Below are 24,042 nucleotides of genomic sequence, written 5' to 3'. Positions count from 1 at the left end.
ATACAGACTATTTGCCTACAGCCCTTCCAAAGTTCACCAGGAGCTTCCCATGGATTTCACCAGTTTCAGCAGAAAACCCCAGGTAAATTTTGAATTCCAAACAATGAAAAGAATTTTTTCCAAATGAAGAAAAGGATTACTCTTCTAAAATATCCATTGGCAATGAATTCAAATGAAAGGATAATTCATCTTATCTCCCCTTGTTTTATTGTATCACAGCGACCTGTCTTTCTGGATCATCACAATCTTCTTCAGTTTCCTTTTTGGTTTTGTCTGGCCTCCAAGGTAACCAATGCCTTGCTTCACGAGAATATTCAATATCCAACCAAATATGCCACTTGGGGAGAGTTTTATCCTTTATTTCTTGATCCTCATCTATCTCCTCTTCATCATCGTCATCATCTAAAACCAAATCAAGACACACCCACCACACCAAAATTATTAAAGAAAAATTAATCCACCAAATCCAAAGACCAGACTTAACACACAATTTAACTACTTTAAAAATGTAAACAAACACAGTGTTAATAAAACAGACACAAGACAGAGCTGCAAATTTCCATGTCACAGTTCTCCGTTTTGACACCAAGTCTGTAAGAGTAGGAGGTTTCCAAACTTCTTGAACCAGTGAATCAGTGTCAGGACTCAAGCTTTCTCATAGAGGAGAAAATAAAACACTGACAGGCTGTGGACCACTTTTATGAGGTGCAGTTTGCAAGCAACAGACAAGAGTCAGTCACCTTTCTGTGCAACTTAGGTTCTTCATACCTCAACACACAACTGGAAACGTGCTCTATCAATACTCATGTGCATAAAACATTTTGAGAAAACCACTGTAGGTAACAAGTAACACTATAATGTTAAACATCATAAACCAAGCTTCACAACGTTGCTTTAAAATACCTGGCATTTTCAACATTTTAATTAATGTGCAATTCAGACAACCAACGTCGTTAAGCACACACAAAAGGAAGTACTTAACCACATCTCACTTTTATGATGATCTTTCCAGACTGTTAGATGCAATTAGCATATTTTTCCTGTTACAGCAATATATTAATTCTGTGCTGAAATTGATAAGCACCTGTAGGCTAAGGGAAAGCTTGTAGAGATTTTTCAAATACCTTTTTCTTTCTTCTTGTTGTGGAAAAAAAAGTCCTCAAAATCTATAGTTACCTGCAGTATTTTTTTTGTACAAAAATCATGCCATTTCTATGCCACCTCCAAATTCTTCTTCCTGATGTTTGCCATTAAATAGGTGAAACACTCCCACTCCCAATTCTTAAACACAAACAGCTGGTGGCAAGATTTTTACTTTTTGTGATCTATAGCCTCTCCTTTAGTCAGCAACTCTGTGAAAAATGACATAATTTCCATGATCTAACCAAAATTTGGAAAAATTGAGAGTTTTAGAGATTACACCCGATTATACATTAGATTTGAACTTTTGGGCTTGACACAAATGGGGAAAAGCACTGATATATGCTGGACCTGCCCAAGACTGGCAGTGGTCCTCTTCTCTATAATGAGTCTTCTCAATTTGTGGGCAAAATGTCTACAACCATCAGGAGTGGAACTGCTGACCTCAGTTAAGGAACAAGGAAATTCCATTTTAATCCAGGGACAAAGGAAGCACAGCATCATTTTCCAATTCCATTTTTTTACTAAAAGCAGGACAAAACTTGCTTCATTAGAGTTGTTACGACAGAGGAGCAGCAAAAGCAGAGACAGCTCATCTTTGGTCAGACGCATTCCAGCCCCCTGCTTCCCTTCAAGATCTATCTGTTTGAGAAATAGTCCTTAAGGGAAGCATTGTGCACCAGAAGACAAGGTGGAACTAAGCAGCAGGAAGGTGTGTTTTCTGCATCCCTGCTTGCCCAGAAGCACTCCAGCCAAGTGAAGATGCAATTCCTTTGTTTTCTGCATCACAAAGAGCAAGGAGAGGTTTTCCTCCTATTTCTACTATATTATTTGCTATGAGACACTGAAATCTGATTCTAGAAACAGAATAATTAAGCTAGGAACCCTTAAGGCAACCAGCATCTAACACTGTAATTCCACCTGGTCTACCAATATGATGAAAGGCTCTTGAGGGAAGTAGCTTCTTTCAACTTTACATGGGCACAAGTCTAAACAAAGTACTCACACCTTTAGCCTTTTCATCGCAGAGTGGAGGATATGCCATCCTCTCCCTCAATTCTCATCCCTAGGAAGGACAACAATATTCCATAAACGATATCATACATAGAACACTCAACACATGCTTTTCCCTGTGAAGTGTGATATGGTTTATCTTAATCTTGGTAAGTATTTTTTTAAATTCATATGCAAAAACATGAGAAGAAACAATTTGTATCATTCTAACCAAAATGTTTAGAAGAATACACAGATGTATAACTACACATACTGAAATAGACATACCAGGCTTAAGAGCAATCCAGCCACCCTTTTCTTGTTGGTGCATCCAGGCTTTCCAGCCTCTTGCTCCTTTTTCTCCAATTCGTGGTTCTCCACTATCCCAAAAGGGTTCAAAGAATTCCACCTGTTGTTTCGGATAGGGGGAACCAAAAGAAAACATACAGAAAAATAATTTTTGCTGTTGTACAAACACTTAGTCTGTACAAAGTCAACTCAGGTTTTCCAGACTCTAAAATCACCTATCTGGGTGCAACTTCCGTAGCTAAAGACTTTGTTAGACTTAAGACTCAGCAGGAACAGCTAATTACTTCAGTTATGCCTGTGGCATAGCAAGACTGTTGTCAGCTCTTCTCGTGAACACAAAGATTGTTTTTAAAAGGTATTAAAGCTTTAAAGAAAGCAAAAGACTTTTGTGCCAAACGTCCTATACAGATCCTTCAAGGATAGGCAGCCAAAGTCCCCAAGATGTGGCTTTCAGAAAGCAAATCTCCTATCCTCCCTATCTTCCACGCGACCATGAAGAATTTGGCTAATAGAACAGAATTCAGACAATCATACACCTACGGTCAAATAAAAATATTACAGTTGGACATAAATATGACTGAACTGAGGACAAGAGGAAAAGATCAGTAAGGTGTTTCATGTCTCTGGTTGTTCAACAACTTCAGGGCACTTTCCAGTGAAATAGAAGTCCAGGGTTCTAGTTCTGACTTTGTCACTGCCTGCATGCAATCTGTCATCTTTAGATTCATCAATTCCTCCCCTGCTTTCTGTATACTTAGCTCTAATGACCATGTCTCTCCTATTACATGCTTCTACTGTGTACCAAACCTTGGCTTGGACATTGAGATATGACTGTTAACACAAATATTAACAATAAAATTTACTCTAAGAAAAATCAAGCATCAACGTATCAGAAAATGCAAGGCTTACAGCAACTGCAAAGCCTAATTCTGCTCCTCATGGATTTATTCTTTGCTCCAAGTGAGAAAGTGAACTGTGAAAACAGTACGGAAACAAGTAATTCAAGATTGAGTCATAATGCTTCTGTGAGAGGGCAGGATGTGTGATCAGCTGTAAATCTGGCATTTTCCTTTTTTCAAGAACTGCACTTTGCAAACTAAACACTGTCCTTTTAAATTGAGGTTCCTTTCCATCCTGCTTTCTTAAGAGTTTTTAAGCACATCAGATGATCTTGAGGTTTTTCGAGTGACTGAAAGTATAACTCAAGCTTTATCTGTTTAACTATACCAAATCTCCCATCCTGCATGATAATTATGATTGAACCCTAAACTTCTGGCTCTTTAGGAGGACACCCCTATTATTTGAACTACAAGACTGCTCCACCAGTGGGTAACAACATTAATCCAGAGAGCAAAAAAAAAAAAAAGCAGTCTCAGTAGTAGCTGTTGGGGAAGAAGATGAGGTAATAAAAGGAAAATTAATTTCTGTCCTCTACGGTAGCCCAGCTGCCTAACTGGTGGCCCTTCCCACCACTCATTGAAAAGGAAGCAGCTCCCAACAATTCAGTGGGATGATGCTACATTGGCAACAGCGCCCTCTGAATATTAACTTACTGATTAATATTGGGGTGCATGCCCAACATTTGCCTGAGCAAACTGAGAGAATAAGTGATTTAGTACTTTAACAGAATAAGCTGAATGGAATCTCAAGGGTCAAATAAAAGATACTTTAAAGCATGAAGGTGTTCCTAATGTAGCCAAAGAATTACAAAAAATGGTAACAGAGAACCTAAGAAACATTCGCAAGAACTGTCTTGAACAGAAAGAGGTTATAGGTCCTATCAGCTTTCTCCAACAACAGTAACAAAACAACAGCAGTTTTGGGGAAAAGCAGCAGGGGAAGCGCTAACTAGACACAGACTTTGGTCAGCCAGCTCATTTTTTTCCATCTTTAATTAGAAAAAAAGAGGACATGAAACGACTAGTTATCACACTTCTATTACATACAATAGAAGCAGACATTTGGCATACAGTTCCAGAGGACCCACAAGCATTTTTCCAATGCAAGCACCACCTTGAAGAACGGCAAAGTAAGTTGTGATTAAAAATATTTCCCTATGCTCTTAAAAATTCATCAACATTTTTCTGTTACAGCATTCTCTGTAGTGCACACGCATATACATGCATTTAAACGGAAATTGCTACCTGTCCCCTTGTTGGCAGATCTTTTACACTGTCAGGTTTGAAGAAGGTGAAGTCAATCAGAGCCTGAAACAAAGACACTGCTTTCTCAGAATGGCCAGCCTGTCTCAGAAAGTGGCATTGCTGAACAAATATAGCTGTAAAGTAAAGAAGATAAAATTTTAGTATTTCAAATACACTTTGCTGCAAAGTATTTTATTACAGCCCACAAATACACAAAAGACGTGCTGTAGAGCATAATTGTTTTGGAACAGTATCAAAATCCAAAACACTCGGAGTAACTAGCATAAATGCATGTCAAAATTGTCGTAACTTAATTAACTTTAAACGCACCAAACCGATGACTTTTTATTCATGCCAAACATGCACTGTCCTTGTTGACGAATAAAACTTATACACAATGGTCCCAACTGCAGTTTATTCAACATCTGACAGACTGGGTCATAGCCCTCTTTGAAGATGCAGGGCATTATTATAATTCACACTGTAAGTGATTACAACACAAATCCTTTTTGCCTAATTTTTTCATGAGATGGTTACATTGGTAGTATGTTGGCAATATAACATTTTCATTCCAACTGTCATTCTCATTTTCTTTTCCTTTATATAAGAACTCAGTTAAGCGATGTACAGTCTTTTGGCCAAAGTATTACTGCTTGAAAGTAGAGAAGAGTCCTATCCCTTGCTCTTCGACAAATTATTTCTGTAATCATTGCCATATCCATACTGCACACTGAGCCTCAAGTCTCAGCTTAAAAAGGAAAGCAAAGCTCCAGATTTTTTATTCATATATTCTCAATGAGAGTCCTAATGGAAAGAGCTGAAGAAATAGCAGGTACTATAAACACCTCTACTACGAGGCAGTTCAAGGACATCTCACAGATATTCCACCACTCCAAATTACACTCAAGTCTTAACAAAACAATAGCTGTTCAAAAACCAAATTGCTTTAAATCATAATCTTAATTGGCTTGCACCCAAACCCCATACATCAAGGCTTAAATAAGTCACTGACAGTTTTGAAAACAGTTCTTCAAGAACTATTATTTCTTCACTAAATGCATTGGCTTTGGAGGGTTTTACATAATCAAAATATCTAAGTGCCTAGATACACACATGGGTAACAACATAGGTTCGCATCAATTGCTTCTAATGATCATCTTAGTTTTTAATACTAAGTAGCAAATGATTTACTCCTTTTTCTTGTATTTTGATTTACATCCGATGAGCACACGTAAAAATTTGAATTCAACTAGAACACACAAACTAGGCATTTCATCTGATTTTTCCCACACAGTCAATGATTGTTTCTGATAATAAAGACTCTGAGATTTCTGAAGATATTTAAACAACAAAAAAGTATGTTTAAGTATATAATAGAGCCTTCCAAAGTATTTTAACCAATTTAGGCACTTTTTTCATCAATTTTGGTATCTAAATGACACTGAAAAAGTTGTCCTTTCCTAGTTTCTCAGCTTCAAACAGAGGAAGTTTGATTAAAATAGTCTGAAGGTAGAGAATATCTCACCAGGACTTGCTGTCAAACTGGAAACAAAAATAAATTACAGCGTAAGATTTTTGGCATGACAAAAAAAAAAACAACTATATTTGAAGAAATGCAAAGATCGGCATTTTCTTTGTGGCGAAAATCTGAAAACCGCATGAATACATATTTAATTCAGTCCTTGATGCTAAGACACTTCTGCAGCTGAACTGACCTAAAAGATAAGGACGTTTCTCCCCAGCAAGTAGGTATAATTTGAAAGACAGGACTCCCTTTCCACAGCAAAATTTGAGAATGCTTGCCTTCATTTGCTTTACATTAGCAGATTCTAGTAAAATTAAAATATTACAAATTGCTATCTCAAAATTTATGTAAAAACTGATCTATAATTTTAAATAGATTTTAACCTTTCTTAAATTTCATGTTTAAAAAACCACCCACTTATTTCCAAGCAGATAGTACTGTGTACTGAACTGAACACTAGATGGCATAATCCACCACTATTTAAAATTAGCTCTTACACTTTGTCATTAGCAAAGGTCAAAGGCTGAAGATACAGGCCTACCATACACCTACACTGCCACGCACCTCATAATTAATTTGTGAAACTCTTTGTATATTTATCTTAATGAACAACTTGGTAATCTCCCTAATGAGTACACTGTCAGTTCAAATTCAACCCAAGAATTAGATAGTTGAGTCTCTTAAAAAAAAAAAATAAAAATCTCAGATCAAGAAGTCTCCCCACTGGAAATTTCTCGACTCCGATCATTTGAATTCCAAAGAGGGAAAGACACCAAACCAAAACCCAAACCCTTCAACAGCATTCATAAACAAATCATTATAGTCTTAATATATTTTTCATGAAAAACATTCATTGTGGTTTGTGTACAAAGTGACTGAACAGTTGGAAATCAGAGACAGCAGAAGCAAATACAAACTATCAGGCAGTACAATATCCACCTGCCAGCACAGGATTTTTCCTTCACAGCACTTTTTCGAGTGCTTGATCCAAGATGAATTAACTGAAGACCATAAGACATCTGAATAACTGAAATCAATTTGTAAGCCGGAATCTTGATCTGTAAGTCCAGATTGGATATTGCATAAACAGATAGCATCATTGCTCAAACAGCAATTGCAGGACTTGAATAAAAATAGAGGTTCCTTGGCCTATGACACATATGAAGAAATGTGGACTGCTTCATAATAGTCTCCTCTAGACTTAAAACAAACTTAAAACAAATTTTTAAATGAAAAAAACAACAACCAAACAACAAAGATATTCATGGTGACAGTAGTATTTCCCCCTCCTCAGTGTATTCATAGATTAATAATCACAATGACTCTCCAAGGTAGAGAAGTAAAATTCAAATGGGATAGGTTAAGTCATTTAGCTCCAAATAAATTTAAAGCCCATGCCAGAACTGAGCATGAACTCGTTTCTTCCCTGGATCTAGTCCAGCATCCTAACCATCTGACTAATTTTCCTTCCAGGGGTAATTATATAATAAATTATAAGTGGTAGTTATATGCATACAATAAATACAAAAGGCATGATCCAGTGGTATCACAGTTTAGAATTCTCCATCTAAGAACTGGGATGCTCAAGAAAATTTCACATCAGAATTCCCATGTCCCTTCTCTTTTCTGGATTAAAATAATTAACTATAAAACTTTTGAACAAGAGATAATTGGTTTTTTAACAAGCCAACTTTTTTTTTTTCTGTTTGTTAATAAACATTTTTCAAAGATAAAAGCACATCTTTCGGCTGTTGGCTGCTATTCTCCAGCCTTGACATTTGTACTGTAAACCGCTCAAGCACATTAGACCTTACTGGATGTTATATCACAAACTCCCCTGGGGAAGAAAAGCATCTGCTATACTCATATTTGGTTGGAATATCTGCTTTAATTCTCAGCTAAGAGATGAGGATGCCAGGCATTTTGAAGAGAATAAAAATTTCCTGCAATACACAGGAAAGTCTATTCTTACAGAGAATGTAGTCAGCTCCTATGAAGACCATTCTGACCATGACATGAAACAGAAAGAACCTTACCTAGCATAGCTTCTTCTGTACCAGGCAGGAGAGGATGTGATACCATGCTGCCATCCTGTACAGCTGCCAACGTAGTCAAACATTTTCCATAGAGGCTATTGATTTTTGAAACAGAAAATGTAGTAAACTGACTTTGACAGAACAGGAGATATTTCTTCCACAGTTCTGGATTATTGGGATGTAAGAAAATTAGCTTCTGCCATTCTTTGATCAAAGCTGGTGGTTCCCAGAATTCTGTGCAAAGCTTCAACCTGGCGAGTTTCAGATCAACATTACTTGGATTGCTTTCAATTGCCCTCTCTAAAATAGCCAGTTTCTTTTCTAATATTAACTTCAGTGATTTTCTTCTTACTTCTTGCTCTCCCTTACTGGCGTAAGGGCTAGGTCCTCTCATTAACTCATCCTTAAAACAAAAAGAGAAATCATGACAACATTAGGAAGAACCATCACCAGAATCACAAGAAAAATGCTGACATTTATGAAGATGAATTAACTGCTCCTTCTTTACCAGCAGAAGATATTTAGTCCTAAACATATAATGCTCACCTATTTATTACTTATAATAAGCAACCAGGTCTATCAGAAAACATACCTGAAAAGAAACAAATTCCATCCATGCATTAATATCTCTTGGGTTTTCTCTAACTTTCTTGTTATGTTCTTCCACTTTTGTCATTAGAATGGAGTTAATGTTTATCCCAGGCTTTTGCATTGTTTGCTGCGTATTTACAGGCTCATGTTCTGCACCCTTGCACTCTTTTCCTTGTAGCCACCCTGTAGTTGATGGATCATAAATCCCAAGAGGATTTACCTCCGTTGTGTCAGAAAAATCATCAGTTTCCATTTGGAAAACTGGTATAAAAGCAGTTGAGTCAGACGGAGAACTTTTATTGCAAACAGGAATCCCATCTGTGTTCAGCATCTTCACATTGTTCTTTGTGAAGTAGCGCTCAGGTCGCCTCTGTAATTGCTTCTTTTTTGATGCAGAAGTGTCCCAAGTTATACACTGTTTCTTTGCATCTATTCCAAGACAGGACTCTCCTCTCCTCTTATATCTTAGAAGGAAAAATAAAATTAAATATCTTTCAAAATAAACATTTGAAAAGATACCTCCATTTCTGAAATAAAGCATGGAAGAAGTACTTTAATTCAAACTGACCCAAATAATGTATGGGCAGACCTTCAAAAGTGGAAGAACTTCATAACTTTCTCCTTAATTAAGGCTTCAATTTCTACATTTTTTCAGTGCCATCACAACTTTTGTTATCATACTAAGCCTCCTCTGAGTTCAACAGTATCTTTCATACTCAGCAGAAGAAAAATTATTTTTCCTCCTATCATTTTAAGCCACGTAGACAAACTCGGAGTAAGAACAACAGACAGCATCATTTAAGGCTATTTAGATTAGATTATTTGAAACTCAAAAATCAGAAACCAGTGGTTCAGTCTAATAATATCTTTCTGTATCCCTAAGCCTCTATACATTTTATATGCCAAGAAGTGGGCGGGGAGGAGCTGAGGGAGAGGAAAGAGAGGCCAGGTTCATAAAGGCCACAATAATCCTATTGATTAAGAAAAGAAAATACCATCTTAAAATATGACCAAGAATGTAATTTCAGTGGCAGAGTGACGTGCAATGTTAAAATAACACTTTTCATCTCAAACAATGTCTGAGAATCCAAAGGTGGCAGAAAATTGGAATGAATTGTAACCAGGCAATTTTACTGCAAACATTTAAACACTACAAAAATAAAAACCATAAATCCTCCCTCCTCCACAAATAATTACTTTTTATATATTGTAAACAATTTTCCTTGAGAACATCAACAAGTGAGTGTACATACATAATGCATGAGCTCAGTGTAAGTTCCTTTAGATTCTCCGTTAATGCAGGAAAATGTTCCTAAGGGTCATCATAGTACCAGTAACCCACAAAGGATGTTGGATATGCAATTTCATCAATACTCATTTGAAATGTAGCAACGCATAAGACAGATACCCTTTGGCACTATGTCTGGGTGATCTAAGACAGAATCTGTGTGCTAAGAAAGTACCTGTAAATTTTTTTTGCAAGGATATCAAACTACCCAAGTAAGTAAACCTCTTGACAAATCTACTACGAATTAATCAGTACCTTCATTTCCCTTTCAGACACAGAAACAGAACAGAGATCAAAAAGGGCACTCGCCCAAAGATCATCTACAACAGAATCCAAGATTTCTGACCTTAAAACCATGCTTTTGAATCTCCCCCATGCTGCCACCTCCGGATGACAGTTCTAAAAGTTCACATGCCTGCAGTCCACTATACAGAGAATGTTTTTAGAAAAAATGAAAATAATGCACTTTTTTCCCCATTATTTCATGGCATCTTTTGCCCTCTTAAAATATTTCTGCCCAACGCAAAGTCAAATTTTGAAATCAACTATTCACTTATCTTCTTATCTTCTACATAAAAATTTCAGAGCCAAACTCAAGTTAATGAATCTTGAGATAGTGATTCTGTGATAGTTTGAATACCAATAGAAACCAACACATTGTACCTTGCTATGTCCCCTCGATACAGAGATTTGTAGGTCCAGTTTGCAGGGTCTGGTTTCTTGTCTATTCTGTAGGTTTCTGCTGTGAAAGCCTGGATATCATCAAGCCAAACAAAGCGACTGCTGGCAAGATTTGATGTTTTCTTATCTAGACTGAAGAAAAGGAGAAGTAGTATATTCTAAACATTTGTGGCCGTATTCAGCATTTACAAAACCCAGGAAACATTGCATTTCTGTAGTTCATGATAATTTAATCTACTCAAAGTCATGGTACCTGATCCATTATTGCAAAGTCAGTCACACACTTGGAAAAAAGTAATTACAAATACACTAATAGGACTATCGAAACAAAACACAAACACTCCTCGCGCTTGCAAAAGTTGCATTTAGGACTATGGAAGGTAACAACCAGATCTAACCAAACAATTGCTTGGCAAACCATAATCTGAAAGCCATATATTACTACAGTTAAAATTTACTTTTGTTTTAGTAAAGATGCTACAATTAAGAAAAAGAGGATGATCTTTAAAAGGATTATGTTGATTAGCTGTAATTATACCCATGCATTTGATAAAACAGTGTGCAAAGTGGTTTATGAATTGCAGTTATACAAATATACTTAAGTGGAAATTGCCACGTGCCTCCAAACTGTAGACAACTATGAACTTCCAATCTGAATTCATACATAACCTAGTAAATAAGTTTTACGGTCTTGAGAAGCTTTGTAAAATTTCACAAGACCTATTGCATTTAGAGCGATTTTGTGGTTCAGGTTTCAAAACCAGTCACCTGAAAACTCAATATTCTCTCACTACCAACAATTTATGGAAAGAAGTGAAAACAGAGATCCTGAAAGAACTTCAACCTTTTCATTCGGGCAAAGCACTGGCTGGTTGGCCCAGTACAGCAAACAGCTGATGAACCAGGTTCAGCACATAAGCCCATTCCATCCAGCCCAGACACCCTCCCAGCAAACACAAGAGTGACTGGGCAGAGCACAATGGTCTTAGCATCCCAATGATTTTTATTGTGCTTCCTCACAGACAAGTAAGCCTTAGCCGACACAAGCCAACAACAGAGTCTTCATACGGAAGGTGAGTGTGGTTAGAGGCATCAGAGAATACCTCCAGTATCACTGCCATTCTTCCAAAGGGAAACAATGTTAAGATCCCTTGGCATAGACACATGCCCACAAGCTTCTGCTCTCAGCTCCTGGTTAATTTGCCTTGGGAAAATTAGTAAATTGGAGGAAGTCAAGGACTGCCTGGACAGCTGTAACAACAATTCCTCAATGTCACCAAATCCTCACTCTGTCCCAGGAGCAGCTGCAAGTGCTGTGAATTAGAGCCAGAGCTGCTGATGCTAAAGAAAAAAAACAGGAACTAGGGAATCAAACTAGCAAACATGTTGAGAAACACGGAAAGGTGACTTACACAGCCAGTTAGATTGGGACACTTTGAATTAAATGATCAAAACCCAACAGACTGAGAAAAGCACAGCTAGGTATGCCAAACTTGAACACTCAGTACATTCACAGAACCTCTTTTACTGCTTAAATATCACGCTAGTCACTAGATACCTATTTTATTTTTCCATAAAAAAATGACACCTCCACTAATTACACAGTACTTTAGAGCTCCTGGAATTAACAAAAAAGATCTCGCAAAACATTTTCAATTGTTCAAATACCCATCTAGGTGTACCATAAGCAAGAAGTATGAAGCACACAGCATTGAGCAATACATGGCTGGACATAAAAGAAATGTGAAATTGTTCAAGAAACTTTGTCTTAATATGAAAAAAGGGCAACGTTAACTCTGAGGAGGAAGTTATATTACAAGGCAAACACAGCTGTATATTAAGACTTTTGCACTAATTAAGAATAATGTTTAATGCAATCCCTCTCCAAGCTCTCCCAAAAGCGAACCTTGAACGGAAACAAGATGCTTACAAAAATTCAACATAAGCCTCTACATGTTTTTAAAAATATATTTCATTATCACCATACCATGCTTTGTTCTGCAGAACACTACTTCACAGAATGTTTTAGTCAGTTTTTCAGATAAGATTAAACAAGTGGTTCTAATTCTATTTTCATTGCTTTGAATGCAGGTTTAGTCATATACAGCTCAGAAAAAAATGACCCACCAGTAGTAAGAATTTCATTCATAAAGTTGAAAAGACAGGTACAAGAACACAATGAATTTACATCTTGCATAGTATTAATAAATACATACTTTGCTGCTGCTTCCTTTTCGTGATTTCTGCCACTTCCTGTGGCTTTGTCCTTGATGTTCTTAGTGTCCAGGTCCGATTCACTGCTACTGGAGTCCCCTTTGGTTTTCTTTTTTGTCTTCTTATAGTGGTGATGTTTTTTCTTTTTCCTTTTCCTTTTCTTACTTGACTGTTTCAGACTCTCATCTGTATCACTTTCCCCTGACAACTCTGATCTTGAAGTAGTCCTGCTTGAAAACAAGCATATATATCTATATACCCCTATGCATCTAATGTAAAGAAATCCAACCATAATAAAGTTCAGAATCGTTTTACCCTTTACCTTTATTCTCCCTCTAGTTTTGTAGAGTAGAGTTAGCAGCAACACACAGAATGAAAGTGATATAAATCTGCATTAAACAACAACTGCATTTATTTTTTCAGCTGCTGGCATTACTGACAACCAGTCTTAAAGTTTTAATTGTCAAAGGCATTCTGATGTGTGATCTGTATAAATATACGTTACCATCACCAAATTAAATAAGATGGCTGAGCTGATAAAATTTCCTAACTTTGCCAAGACGATTTAAGACAAGCTAAAGGGACAAGAAATCTTTCCGGGTGACCCACGAAAGAAAAAAGTCTGCACGTTTTTCCATGTATCTTTATGATTTACACAAGAAATATCAAAACCATACTTTTAAAATCACTCCCAGATTATAAATTCAAATCTCACCAATCAAGGAACAATTTTTGATGACTACTGAATTAATGTTATCATATAATAAAATGTAGTAAGAAACACTACATGAAACAAATAACTGACTTACTGAGAGATCACACAAAGGACTGATAGTTTTGGTAAAGCACATGTATATCATTGTACATACTACATACACTGCCATATTTAATAATCAACTGAAATAACGGAGGTCTTCTCTAACCCTTAATTAAAGCACAAGCTCTTTTTAAGCAGTTTTTCTGGAATCTTTCAATAAGGGAAAGGAGTGACAAGTCTCGGTATTCCTAATACGCCAATAAAAGAAAATGCATTTCAGAAGCAAGGCACCTCAAAAAAACCAACCCTTACACAACTTATTTAAGGGCACTAAGAAAATAGGAGCCATGGGAGAACCATTAGCAGACCTTTAAAACAAACACACACACTCCCCCAAAGCAAAACAACCCCAGAATCCCAAAAACCCAGCAGCTACGTTGAAGTAATTAGTTTTTATTGAACTGAGAATGTACCCTAGTAATAGGCAAAAAGATCGAACATTTTCCTGTACATTATTTTTTGACAAATTCTTTTTCAAAGATTAATTAAATATGGTAGGTTTACTATGTCATTCTATTTGAATGGTAATTTGTAAATTCCTTAGTTTTATGACAATTAAGTCTTGAAAAGATTTGAAGAAATATAAGCAGAATATATGACTGATAAACAGAACAGTGATCGTATTTCACTCACACAATACATGTAAATGTAAGAGTAAGTATACAAAAACAGATATTCAGCTGTGACTGTTTTTATAAAGACATTCTCTATCATAACCACCACCAGTCATTGTCAATACAGGAGCTTGTATCAAATTAAAAGTAACTAAGTTTTTGAACTTGGCAACTGCAACTTGATTCCATTAATTATTAAGTGCTAGTTATACTGTAGATATGCCAAGTATAGCAACTATTCTAGTGAAGCTATTAAAACTAGTTCTTCAGCAAACATGGTTGCTTAAAACTCACTTTTGTAAAAGAATATAATCACCCACTTCAGTGATCAGCATGTTCTACACAGCCGCACAACTTGATACAAGTAATATTTCATTAATTCACATCTTCAATGAGTTTTTAAAGAGTAAAAAACTCAACTGTGAATTGGCTGATTGAACTGGTTTTCACAGAGAAATCACAAAGATGATGCTTAATCTTTACATTATTTCAAGGGTCACTTAGGACATTCAAAAACTAATGAAGAATCATGATCACTCAGTTCCCTTTCCATTCCGAAATAACAATGATTTAAATGCAGCTGTGAGAAAAAGGAAATGGGAATGTAATTGCATAAGTATAATTTCTCATTATTTTAAGTTAAAGGACAGGGAAGCATTATTCATACTTTTATATATGACTCAGTTCAGGCCTTTTTAAATACTGAACAGGGGAATAAAAAGCAGCCCTAAAAGCTCCTGATTTTGGTCTCACATAACAAAAGAGAAGCAGGACAAAAGAAAGAGGCTATTTTAAAAGATACTGAAGTATATTCTACCTTATTAGTGGTGATTTTTCCGGGATGAGATTTGCAACTTCTGTAGTGCGCTGATGCAGTAATAGTGCATCTTCCGTAGAGAAGCTTGGGTTACTAAGCCAGTCCAATTCTGCAGGTAAAGAAAAGTGTGAGATCAGTACAAATTAGCATGTTGTGTTTTTTAAATTTGGGGGTTAATCTAGCCAGCAGACAGCCAAATTCGCAGCAAATGTCACTAAGTCATGTGTAATAATTGAGCATATTGGAAAGCAGTCCATGAAATTTCCATTTAGCAGAACACTAGGTTGTAATGAGGTAAAATATTTAGGAGCTGGAATCTTCCCCTGAAATCAACCTAAGCTTCAAAAAAACCCACTATACAATAACACTTAAAAGTTCATACTGAAAGCAGGTAATATGTTTCATACACTGCTATATACTTTAAAAAAAACCAAATCTGTCCACTATTAATTTTTACCATGTAAAAATTCTAACTTTATATATTTATGTTGTATAACTATATGTTATATATGCATAATTATGTAAGATCTTCAATGTATTTTCACATATTTTGTATATATTAATGATAATTACTATATACAATATATAATATTTACATATTTAAATAGTAAAATTGGAAAAAATTACAGAAGGGCATAATTAAATGAAAGGTGTAGTTAATGAATGCAATACAACTTACGCAAACTTACAAAAATGTACTTTACTCAGTGTATGGAAAATATTTTTAACACAATTTTATTGATAGGGATACACATTACCAATAAGAATACTCAAGCGTCTTACACAAGGTCAAAACGTGTCACTGGATTCTCAATTATCTAACCACCAAAATACCACTAGACTTTTAAATAGTGTGAAAAAAGGCTAATTGATGCTAATTTTGATATATTAGTCAGCATTAAGCATTTTGCATCTAGACCTCAGCCATTTCAGTCATCAGATAAGATCAGATACTGACAGTACGTGGAGGGGGAATTTTCTGCCATAATTTTACTGGTATTAAAACTTCTCTAACGATTTTCATAGAGATTTCATTTATAGAATTCTTTTAAATATGTGAAATTTTCTAACATATTAAGCAACAAACATTATTTCACATAAGCACAGAATTTAACATCAGCCTCTCCGGTGCCAGACCACAAGAGATAACAAGGAGGAAGGAAGAAATTTGGTCTCCCTGCCTGTTCTCCATGCTCTTTACAACCACTTTTGCCTCAGTGTTCTTCCTGTCACACTCTTGCCTTTGTGCTTTTGACTACACTGACCTCTAATCCTTAAATAGCATGAACTCATTGTCTGCCAAGCCATACATCTCTCCTCTTTCTAAAGTATTTCTTTCAGAAATAGCTCTTCACACCAAAATTCTTTATTCCTTCTCACATGCCTGAATTGTTGTCCACAAAACGGAGCAGGCTGCAAAACAGTTCGTTAACCTAAGTTAAACTTGTCAAGTAGTACATACCATCAAGGAAAGCTCCGGTTCCCATTTCCCACGAGACTGCCCCTGCTACCAAAGACCCATGGCCCCGTGGGCAAGGACACCTTCCCCAGTGGTTCCTTGAACTGCTGCACAGAGAAGAACCCACGATTCTCCTCTGCGCAGAGGAGAACCCAGGGTTCATGGCAATCTCAAGACCAAGTCACACTTCCCACCAGCATCCCAACCAATACTCTGCAGAACACCGCCATACACCATTGCCCGGCTCACCAAGACGTAAGATGTAGACTGAAAAAATAAAAATTCAGATGTATAATATATATGCGTATTATTGTAACCTTCCGCCTGGCAATCAGAATCACCAAACCTAAGGCAAATACACTACCCTACTTTGCTGCAAATGAACATGCGATATTTTTTTTTTTTCTTTCCAGGAAAATACTCAGGATATATTAATGTAAAATTAGAATAAAAATTGAAACCTTAAACCTGTGATCTTTACATGCCTATTTAAAATACGATAAAAATCTACTATTTAATTTAAATTAATCCACCCTGGCACAAACACCTTCATTTTAAGTATGTGCCTATGACTGTAAAACTGTAAATCTACCACAAAGCATTATTCCAAAACCTTTGGTGAGCTTAAATGAGAAAGATTTATGCTGGATAATATCCAAGAAACATTTAACTCACCTATCAAAATAATTATTTCCCCTGCTGGGGAATAAAGTGCTGTGTAACAATAAGTTAATTTCTTATTTCGATCTTGTAAGAGGTATGTTAAGAACAAACCTAAAATCAGAATTACTTCTTAGAAGAATTGTATTTAGTATATTCCGTGAAATACCAAAATGTTTCTCATGGATAATTCCGTCACCATCACATATTTAAAACACACAGGAGTTAAATAAATCCATACACTTGATAACTGCATAACCAAATTGCAGTTAATAATTCAATATATGTCAGGCAATGCACCAAGTGCCGCTTCATACCTGAGATTTTTTAGGTATATTTATTAAATATGACATTGATTTTAAAAATTATCTTCCTTACATTCAATCATTTCTGTTCATTTTGGTAATGATGACAGGGTGTAAAGGAATGCAGGAGCAAACTGCAACCCTACAATGTTTTTCCACTGGTCTTCCTTGAACACAGACAAATTCAGAGAAAGCACAATGGCCCAGAGCACTCCAGATTTCAATAAATGCAACTAAACTGTGCATAAAGCCTTTTATATACTTACAGAAATAAAGGAGACATTTAATTCCCTCAAAAAAAAAATACATCTTTGTTTTGATTTGAGTTGTATTACCCAGATGCACTTAACAAAACAGAAAAATGCACTGGTTAGCAGAGTCTCTAATGTAAAGATGTATCACATAACAGCAAAAAACTGTAACTTATTAGCCAGACAGATCTCCTTAAAATTATTATATCTGTTACAAAGATATACAAAACTTACCTAATTTATCTTGGGCAAGATCTGATCTCAAATAACATACTTCAGGCACAAAGATATTCTCTGTTGCCTTTGAGCTACTTTTTTTTTTTTTTTAAATAAATTATTGTTTCACTTTGTAATGCATAATAAATCATGTACTGGTATTATTTTTGGTGGAAATAAATTTATTGTAAGGTAGTTCCGTACTGATTTGAATGAAGAATTGTGGCTCAAAAATCACTTGAAATATATCAATACTAATACTCACGATGCAATAAAGCATTGGGTTATGTTTTTTTAAAAAGTAAGTTTGAGGGCAGAATGAACTCATTTGCCTTCAGTCATAAAGAGCTGTTGATGGCAAAATTCAGAATTCAAGACTTACAATATTCAGACCATTAGGAAAAAAGTCCAAGATGTTTAACTTTCAAGATCTTGATCTAAGGTCTTTTAAAATGCTCTACACATCAGAACAGGCTTTTCGTTGATTTCAAGGACGTAATATCAGGTTCTCCAAAGATTAACGCAGAAAATGCATTTTTTAATATTATTCATCACTGTAAACACCTTAGATACAGACCAGCCCAAATTCCGAAAAAAATGTTTGCAGAAAACAGGCATGCTAGATTTTATAACCCTGAGCCTGATGGCACTACAGTGCCAAATAACTTCCAAATGGAGATACAGATCCTTAGCAGCACTAAGAGCTTCCGTCTTAAGAACTGAAAAATATAAATCAACTGATACGTCTCTTTTTTTGAAGTGGCATTATTGACCACATCGACAAAATGAACAGAGAAGAAAATAAAGAAAGCAAGCAGTAAAGCTCCAGCTGTTTTAGAATACAAAATAAAACATGGGGCTGACCAAGCATATAAACTTCCCTGAGGCACAAAACACAACTTTAAACAAAAGAGGCTACACCTGAACTGGAAGAGTGGAAAACAGTTATCTTTATATTTCTGTGTTTAAAAGGTTGTTCTCAGACCAGAATAACATTCTTAAATAAAAAGAGTTGGCAAAATTTTCATTACCCCCCTGCTCCCAGCAAATTAATCCTGCAGCTCACAAAAAGATGAAGCCTGGACTTCTGAGTTGTGTCCTCCATCCTTTACACCCTCCACCGTCACCACAGCTTCAGGAATTATCTGGGTTCTCTGGACCCTTCTACAGTACTTTGCCATATCCCTGGGCAAAAGGCAGCCTGCGCTGTGCCAGATTATGATCTCCAAAGATGTTTATTAGTTGGCTAATGTACATGTGCTCATTGCCAAGCCCATCTATCCTGGTTAGCAGTTCAATTCACATTACAGTCTCTCTATCAGCAGCGGCACTTTACCTAGGTTTCTTTTTTCTAAGCAAATATGGATTTTGAGAGACGTCCTCTGCTTTTGCCAATTCTCTCTCCCACCACAACAAATTTGACTGAAAGGGTTAAAACTTCCGAGGAGAAAGAGATATTAAGTAGGCTGGCAGACAAATGCACAGCAAGCATGCAGGAAATCGATTTCCATAGAAAAATGTGTCTTAACTATAGCAAAATAATGCCTACTATCACCATTAACTATTAGAAACAAACTTCGAAATGTTATTTTGACTTAACTTTAGCTGAAAGTATATCTTATTCCCTTACAGATGTGAAGTCACTAACTTGGTGCAATATGATTACAACAGTGAGCACAAGCAGAATAAGGTTTATTTTTTATATTTTAAAGTATTGTTTTAGGGCCTCCAAGGAAAACTCACCTTGAGAAATGGAGTTATAAACATTAATCCCCTGACTGTTCTTGTAGCTTGGTCCTACCTGAGCAAATGAGATGAAATTGCCTTTTTAAAACATTGAAGAATCACACTGCAAGAACGAACCCCTGTAGCACAGTCAGTATGCCTCTGTGGATACCCCAGGGAAATATTTAGAATTCTCCAACTACAGTATTTTCTGAGCAATTTAATCAAACTGACCTAATACTCTGGAAAGAACTGAACAATTTTTTCCATTACACAACATGCAAGTCCAAAACTCCTTGTAAATAATCTCCAGTGAATCAGTTAGCTGGATACAAACATTTCAAACATCGAAATCCATTCCCCACTTTAAAACTCTATCTTTCATTTCTTTGTTATTTTCTCTTGTTAGACGTTTAAAAAGTTTATCATTTTCTCAGGCCAGATTTACATTCTTAAAGAACAAAATACATAAGACTTCTTTTGTGATAATATGCATGTACTTGTTATTGTTCTACTCTACTATCCACATGCATGGGCACAACAGTAGAAGTAATCCAATGGCATTCTTTTTATACCTTCCCAAGAAAAAAAAAAATAAAATTTACAGTGCATGTCTACAGAGACAATTTTTAAGAGTTATGTAGATCCTTTTGTTGCCTCTCAGAATCCTGAAAATGTGTTTTCAGCAAAAATCACTGCATCGCCTTACCTATAGAATAGTCCAGATTGTAACTAATGCTGTGCATAACGCTTACTACTGTCAGCAGGGTTAATTATTACCACTGCTCTGTTCAGTATGGCTACTGATAAATTTGTAATTTATCTTCTACCCAAAAATAGTCAAGCTTGACAACATAATTGTAAGAAACCATATACAAAACTACTTTACACTCTAGAGGCTGCTGCAACTCCGCAATCTAGCAGGGTAGGAAGAGTGTACAGCAATACTTCTGTTTCAGGCAACACTTATATTTATAAATGGTTTAGGAAGGTTTGTAAGAGACAGAGGTGGTCTGAAGTAATGAAATACGGTCAGCATATTTACATTATTACCTCAACTTTCACAGTAAAATTATGAAGCAGTCCTAAATGACTGCAAAAGACAGCTCAGTTTTGCATATCATGTTAAATATAACATACTCCATGATCTCTGTATTATGATGGACTTTGGCTTCATATCAGCTCTGAGGAGAGTCATCTATCAGAGAGATACCAAAGTTGCCTGTGAAGTTCCCAAGTTCTCACAAGCTGAATGTGTGAAATTTGATATATGCCACCAAAAACATGGTTCTAAGTTAATACTTAATTTTTATAACTATACTGAAATAAAAACAAAGCACAATATTGGCTAAAACGTAAAACAAACAAATTATGTTCTTGAAAGTTTTGTCAATAATGCTCAAAAAAAAATAAAAATCTTCCAGTAGACCAAAATGTAACTCATAAACAGTGCTAATAACTGAACTTTAGTTCCAAAAGTCAGTCTTAACATCTTTTTCTGTGTAATTTGGTCTTCCAGACAGGTGGTCTGCAGTGACACAGACTACGCATAACCAACCTAAAGGCTAAAATTCCCAGAGTTTTAAAATATATGCAAGATCTTACTATTAGAGAATTTTACTGTACCTCTGCCTGGCAGAGCAGCTCCCCTCTTCCTAGAGGCTATAATTTGCGATATTATTATCTGTTCCCTGCACCACATGTCATTACCAGAAAGGCTCCTGCATGTGGCTACAACATCTCTGTACTGGCAGACAGAGTATCAACAGCTGCAACGCCATCAGGGGGTAATGCCTGGTTAGAACAAGAAGCTAACCCCAGCCTGTATTGCTAAAAGCTTCAAAAACTCACCGTACCGCTTAGGCCAAATATACAAGAAATTTAGCTTAGGTAAACAATTCTCTTCCAGTTTACCCCTGCTGTGGTGTCTAGAGGATGGGCAGACTAAAGTGTGGTGGAAGCTGGCAAGCAAAAAGCATAGTTCAAAACACCTCCAGTACAATTAATAAATGTTGTGCATACATCAGAGTTTGGCAATACTTCTATTCGTATAATAAAGGTGTAACTACTAGTCAGCAACCGTGAGAGGCCAAATGATAAACCAAATCACAATCTCACTCATGACCTTACAAAAAATATCCTTTACAACTAAAATGTGGCTTTGTAAGCAAGGAAATGAGAAAACACTTTTAAAGTTATCCAAGGGTAGCAGGGGAAGAAGAAAAAAAACTCGTTTTCTGCATAAAGCAAACCTTCACCAACACACACAGAAAATTAACATAGACATATTTTTCAGAGGTGAGTATTTCTACAGCCATGCCCCCAGCATCTACCAGCAGATAGCTGGAAGCAAACTTGAACACGTCTGAGAGCCCATCAACGAGACGCCAGCACCATTTTTTTGCCGGGGTGTCCCTATTTCGGGTTCTCCTCAGAATTACCTCAGGGAAAGTAACTTTATTCGCAAGTATGGTTAACTTTTATTCACACCGGCGACGACATGCCTTGCGCAGAGGACGCCTGTGCTCGTACGCTGCCCGTGAGGGAGGAGCCCAGGCTGAGGGGCTCACCGCCCCCTCACACGGACCTCACGGAGCCCGCTCAGCGGCGGGGCTGGCCGGGCAGACCGGCGCCTCTACCGTGCTCCTAAGCCTTCGTTGGCGCTGGGCACAGACCACCGCCGCCGGGCGAACTGGCGGTCGCAGCAGGCCCGAGGGGGTGCGCGGAAGGGCCGGTACGGGGCAGAGTGGAAGCGGAAGGGTCTTCCGAGGGCCGGGCCGCGGAGGGCTGTTGGGGGAAAGAGCGTTCCCCCAGGACTTTACCTTTCCTGGAGCCCTCGCTGCTGCCGGGTGGGGGCTCCCCGGGCTCGGCGGCACCGGCAAAAGCCGGGAACAGCGCCATGTCTCAGCTTACCGCCACTACTGTCTGCCCGAAGTGCCCCGCGGAGCGGCGGGGCAAGATGGCGCCGCGACGCTGAGCATCCTGGGAGGTGTAGTTCGTCCTCCCGACTTCCCAAAATGGCGGCGGTGCTCGGTGGCTGCTGGGGGTAGAAAGGCTTAATACGGGAAAATAAGTGATCCTATTCACTTTCTCTGCAAAATTTTATACACTGTTAAGATACTTCACTTCAGTATTCTCCTTTCTGGAGTGAAAAGTCTGCTTTTTTTCTTCATATGTTAAAACCACTCCGTAATGTTCTCCTTGTTGAATTTCTTTAGTTTTTCTAACTCGTACACTAATACTGCTGCATGACCTGAATTTGATGTAGTGATTAAGCTATAGGCGTACATTTGGTTTAGGGATTATATGGAATTACAATGACTGGTTTGTTCTCTGCTTCCTTCCCAACACCTTCTGATAATTCCGTTTGGCTTTTGGCCTCTTCCGAGTTACGATGTCTCTTAAGAGCCCATTCCTGAGTGGCTAAAGATAATAGGTAACTATTGCGTATAGATTTTAGGATTAGCTGCCCTACACACACCGCTTTGCACTTATCGAGCTGGTTTTTTTGGTCATTTTATAATTTATTTCTGAAATACATCAATGACCTTTCTCAGTCAGCTTTCCAGTTGATTATCCTGAATACTTTTGCACCATCTGTGGATTTTTTCAACTCTGTTCGCTGCCATTTGCAGCCTTTTTGTAGATGTTGAACAGTCAGATCCCGAGGAATCCCGCTGGTGACTTCTTCCTATAGAAAACTATAAAACTATTTCTAAATCCTTCTTTCCTACCTTTAATTTATTATTAATCTATAAAGTGCTATTCATTTTTATCAACAGGAGAGCAGAATATAAGTACAGAGAGAACAGGATTCAGAACAAAATAGTGGTCATGGACACCGATAGTCTGGAAGTCATCAAATGAGTGGGGCCTGATTGCCAATGGGGAAAGAATGGGCTTTAAAAAAACTAAAAGCAGCACATTACGAATTTGTGACCAAATTCTGAAGAGATAATTAAAAAAAAATTATCTTGCCACATGCACATTTTAGCTTTTTTACTGAGAAGAGAAAACCTTTGTAATTGTGCTACCTGAACAAGCATTTGTCTTTCTGTCTGCCTGGTATAATTTCTCCAGGTAGTTTTAGTACTCGTGACCGATTTCAAACAAATTTAACGGGAGGTTACAGGTCATTACATTACTGCAAATTACATGAGAACAGGTGGCAACACAGAGCAGGATTTTCAGTGGGAGGAAAACTCCAGTGCGTGCAGTTCATATTGGGAGTCTAACCTACTGGGAAAGTTGAGTCAG

The 24,042-nt window shown here is 37.0% G+C and overlaps 1 protein-coding gene across 2 annotated transcripts in view; it reads right to left on the bottom strand.

Annotated features, from left to right (window-relative positions):
* NRDE2 (NRDE-2, necessary for RNA interference, domain containing) overlaps positions 1-22,741 on the bottom strand; it is a 34,310-nt gene extending 11,569 nt beyond the window's left edge. For both annotated transcript variants that reach the window (XM_054201289.1, XM_054201290.1), the window contains exons 1-9: positions 22,608-22,741; positions 15,170-15,278; positions 12,924-13,148; positions 10,690-10,839; positions 8,740-9,202; positions 8,148-8,550; positions 4,587-4,720; positions 2,422-2,542; positions 224-402 (exon numbers count right to left, since the gene is read on the bottom strand). In XM_054201289.1, coding sequence (XP_054057264.1) covers positions 224-402; positions 2,422-2,542; positions 4,587-4,720; positions 8,148-8,550; positions 8,740-9,202; positions 10,690-10,839; positions 12,924-13,148; positions 15,170-15,278; positions 22,608-22,686 — 1,863 coding nt within the window. In that variant the 5' untranslated portion in view covers positions 22,687-22,741. The remainder of the gene's footprint in view (positions 1-223; positions 403-2,421; positions 2,543-4,586; positions 4,721-8,147; positions 8,551-8,739; positions 9,203-10,689; positions 10,840-12,923; positions 13,149-15,169; positions 15,279-22,607) is intronic.
* Positions 22,742-24,042: the final 1,301 nt, after the last annotated feature.

The sequence above is a fragment of the Rissa tridactyla genome, chromosome 4, assembly GCF_028500815.1.
Source record: "Rissa tridactyla isolate bRisTri1 chromosome 4, bRisTri1.patW.cur.20221130, whole genome shotgun sequence".
NCBI classification, from domain to species: Eukaryota; Metazoa; Chordata; class Aves; order Charadriiformes; family Laridae; genus Rissa; species Rissa tridactyla.
The sequence above is the reverse complement of the archived record's forward strand: the minus strand, read 5'-3'. Positions and strand labels throughout refer to the sequence as shown.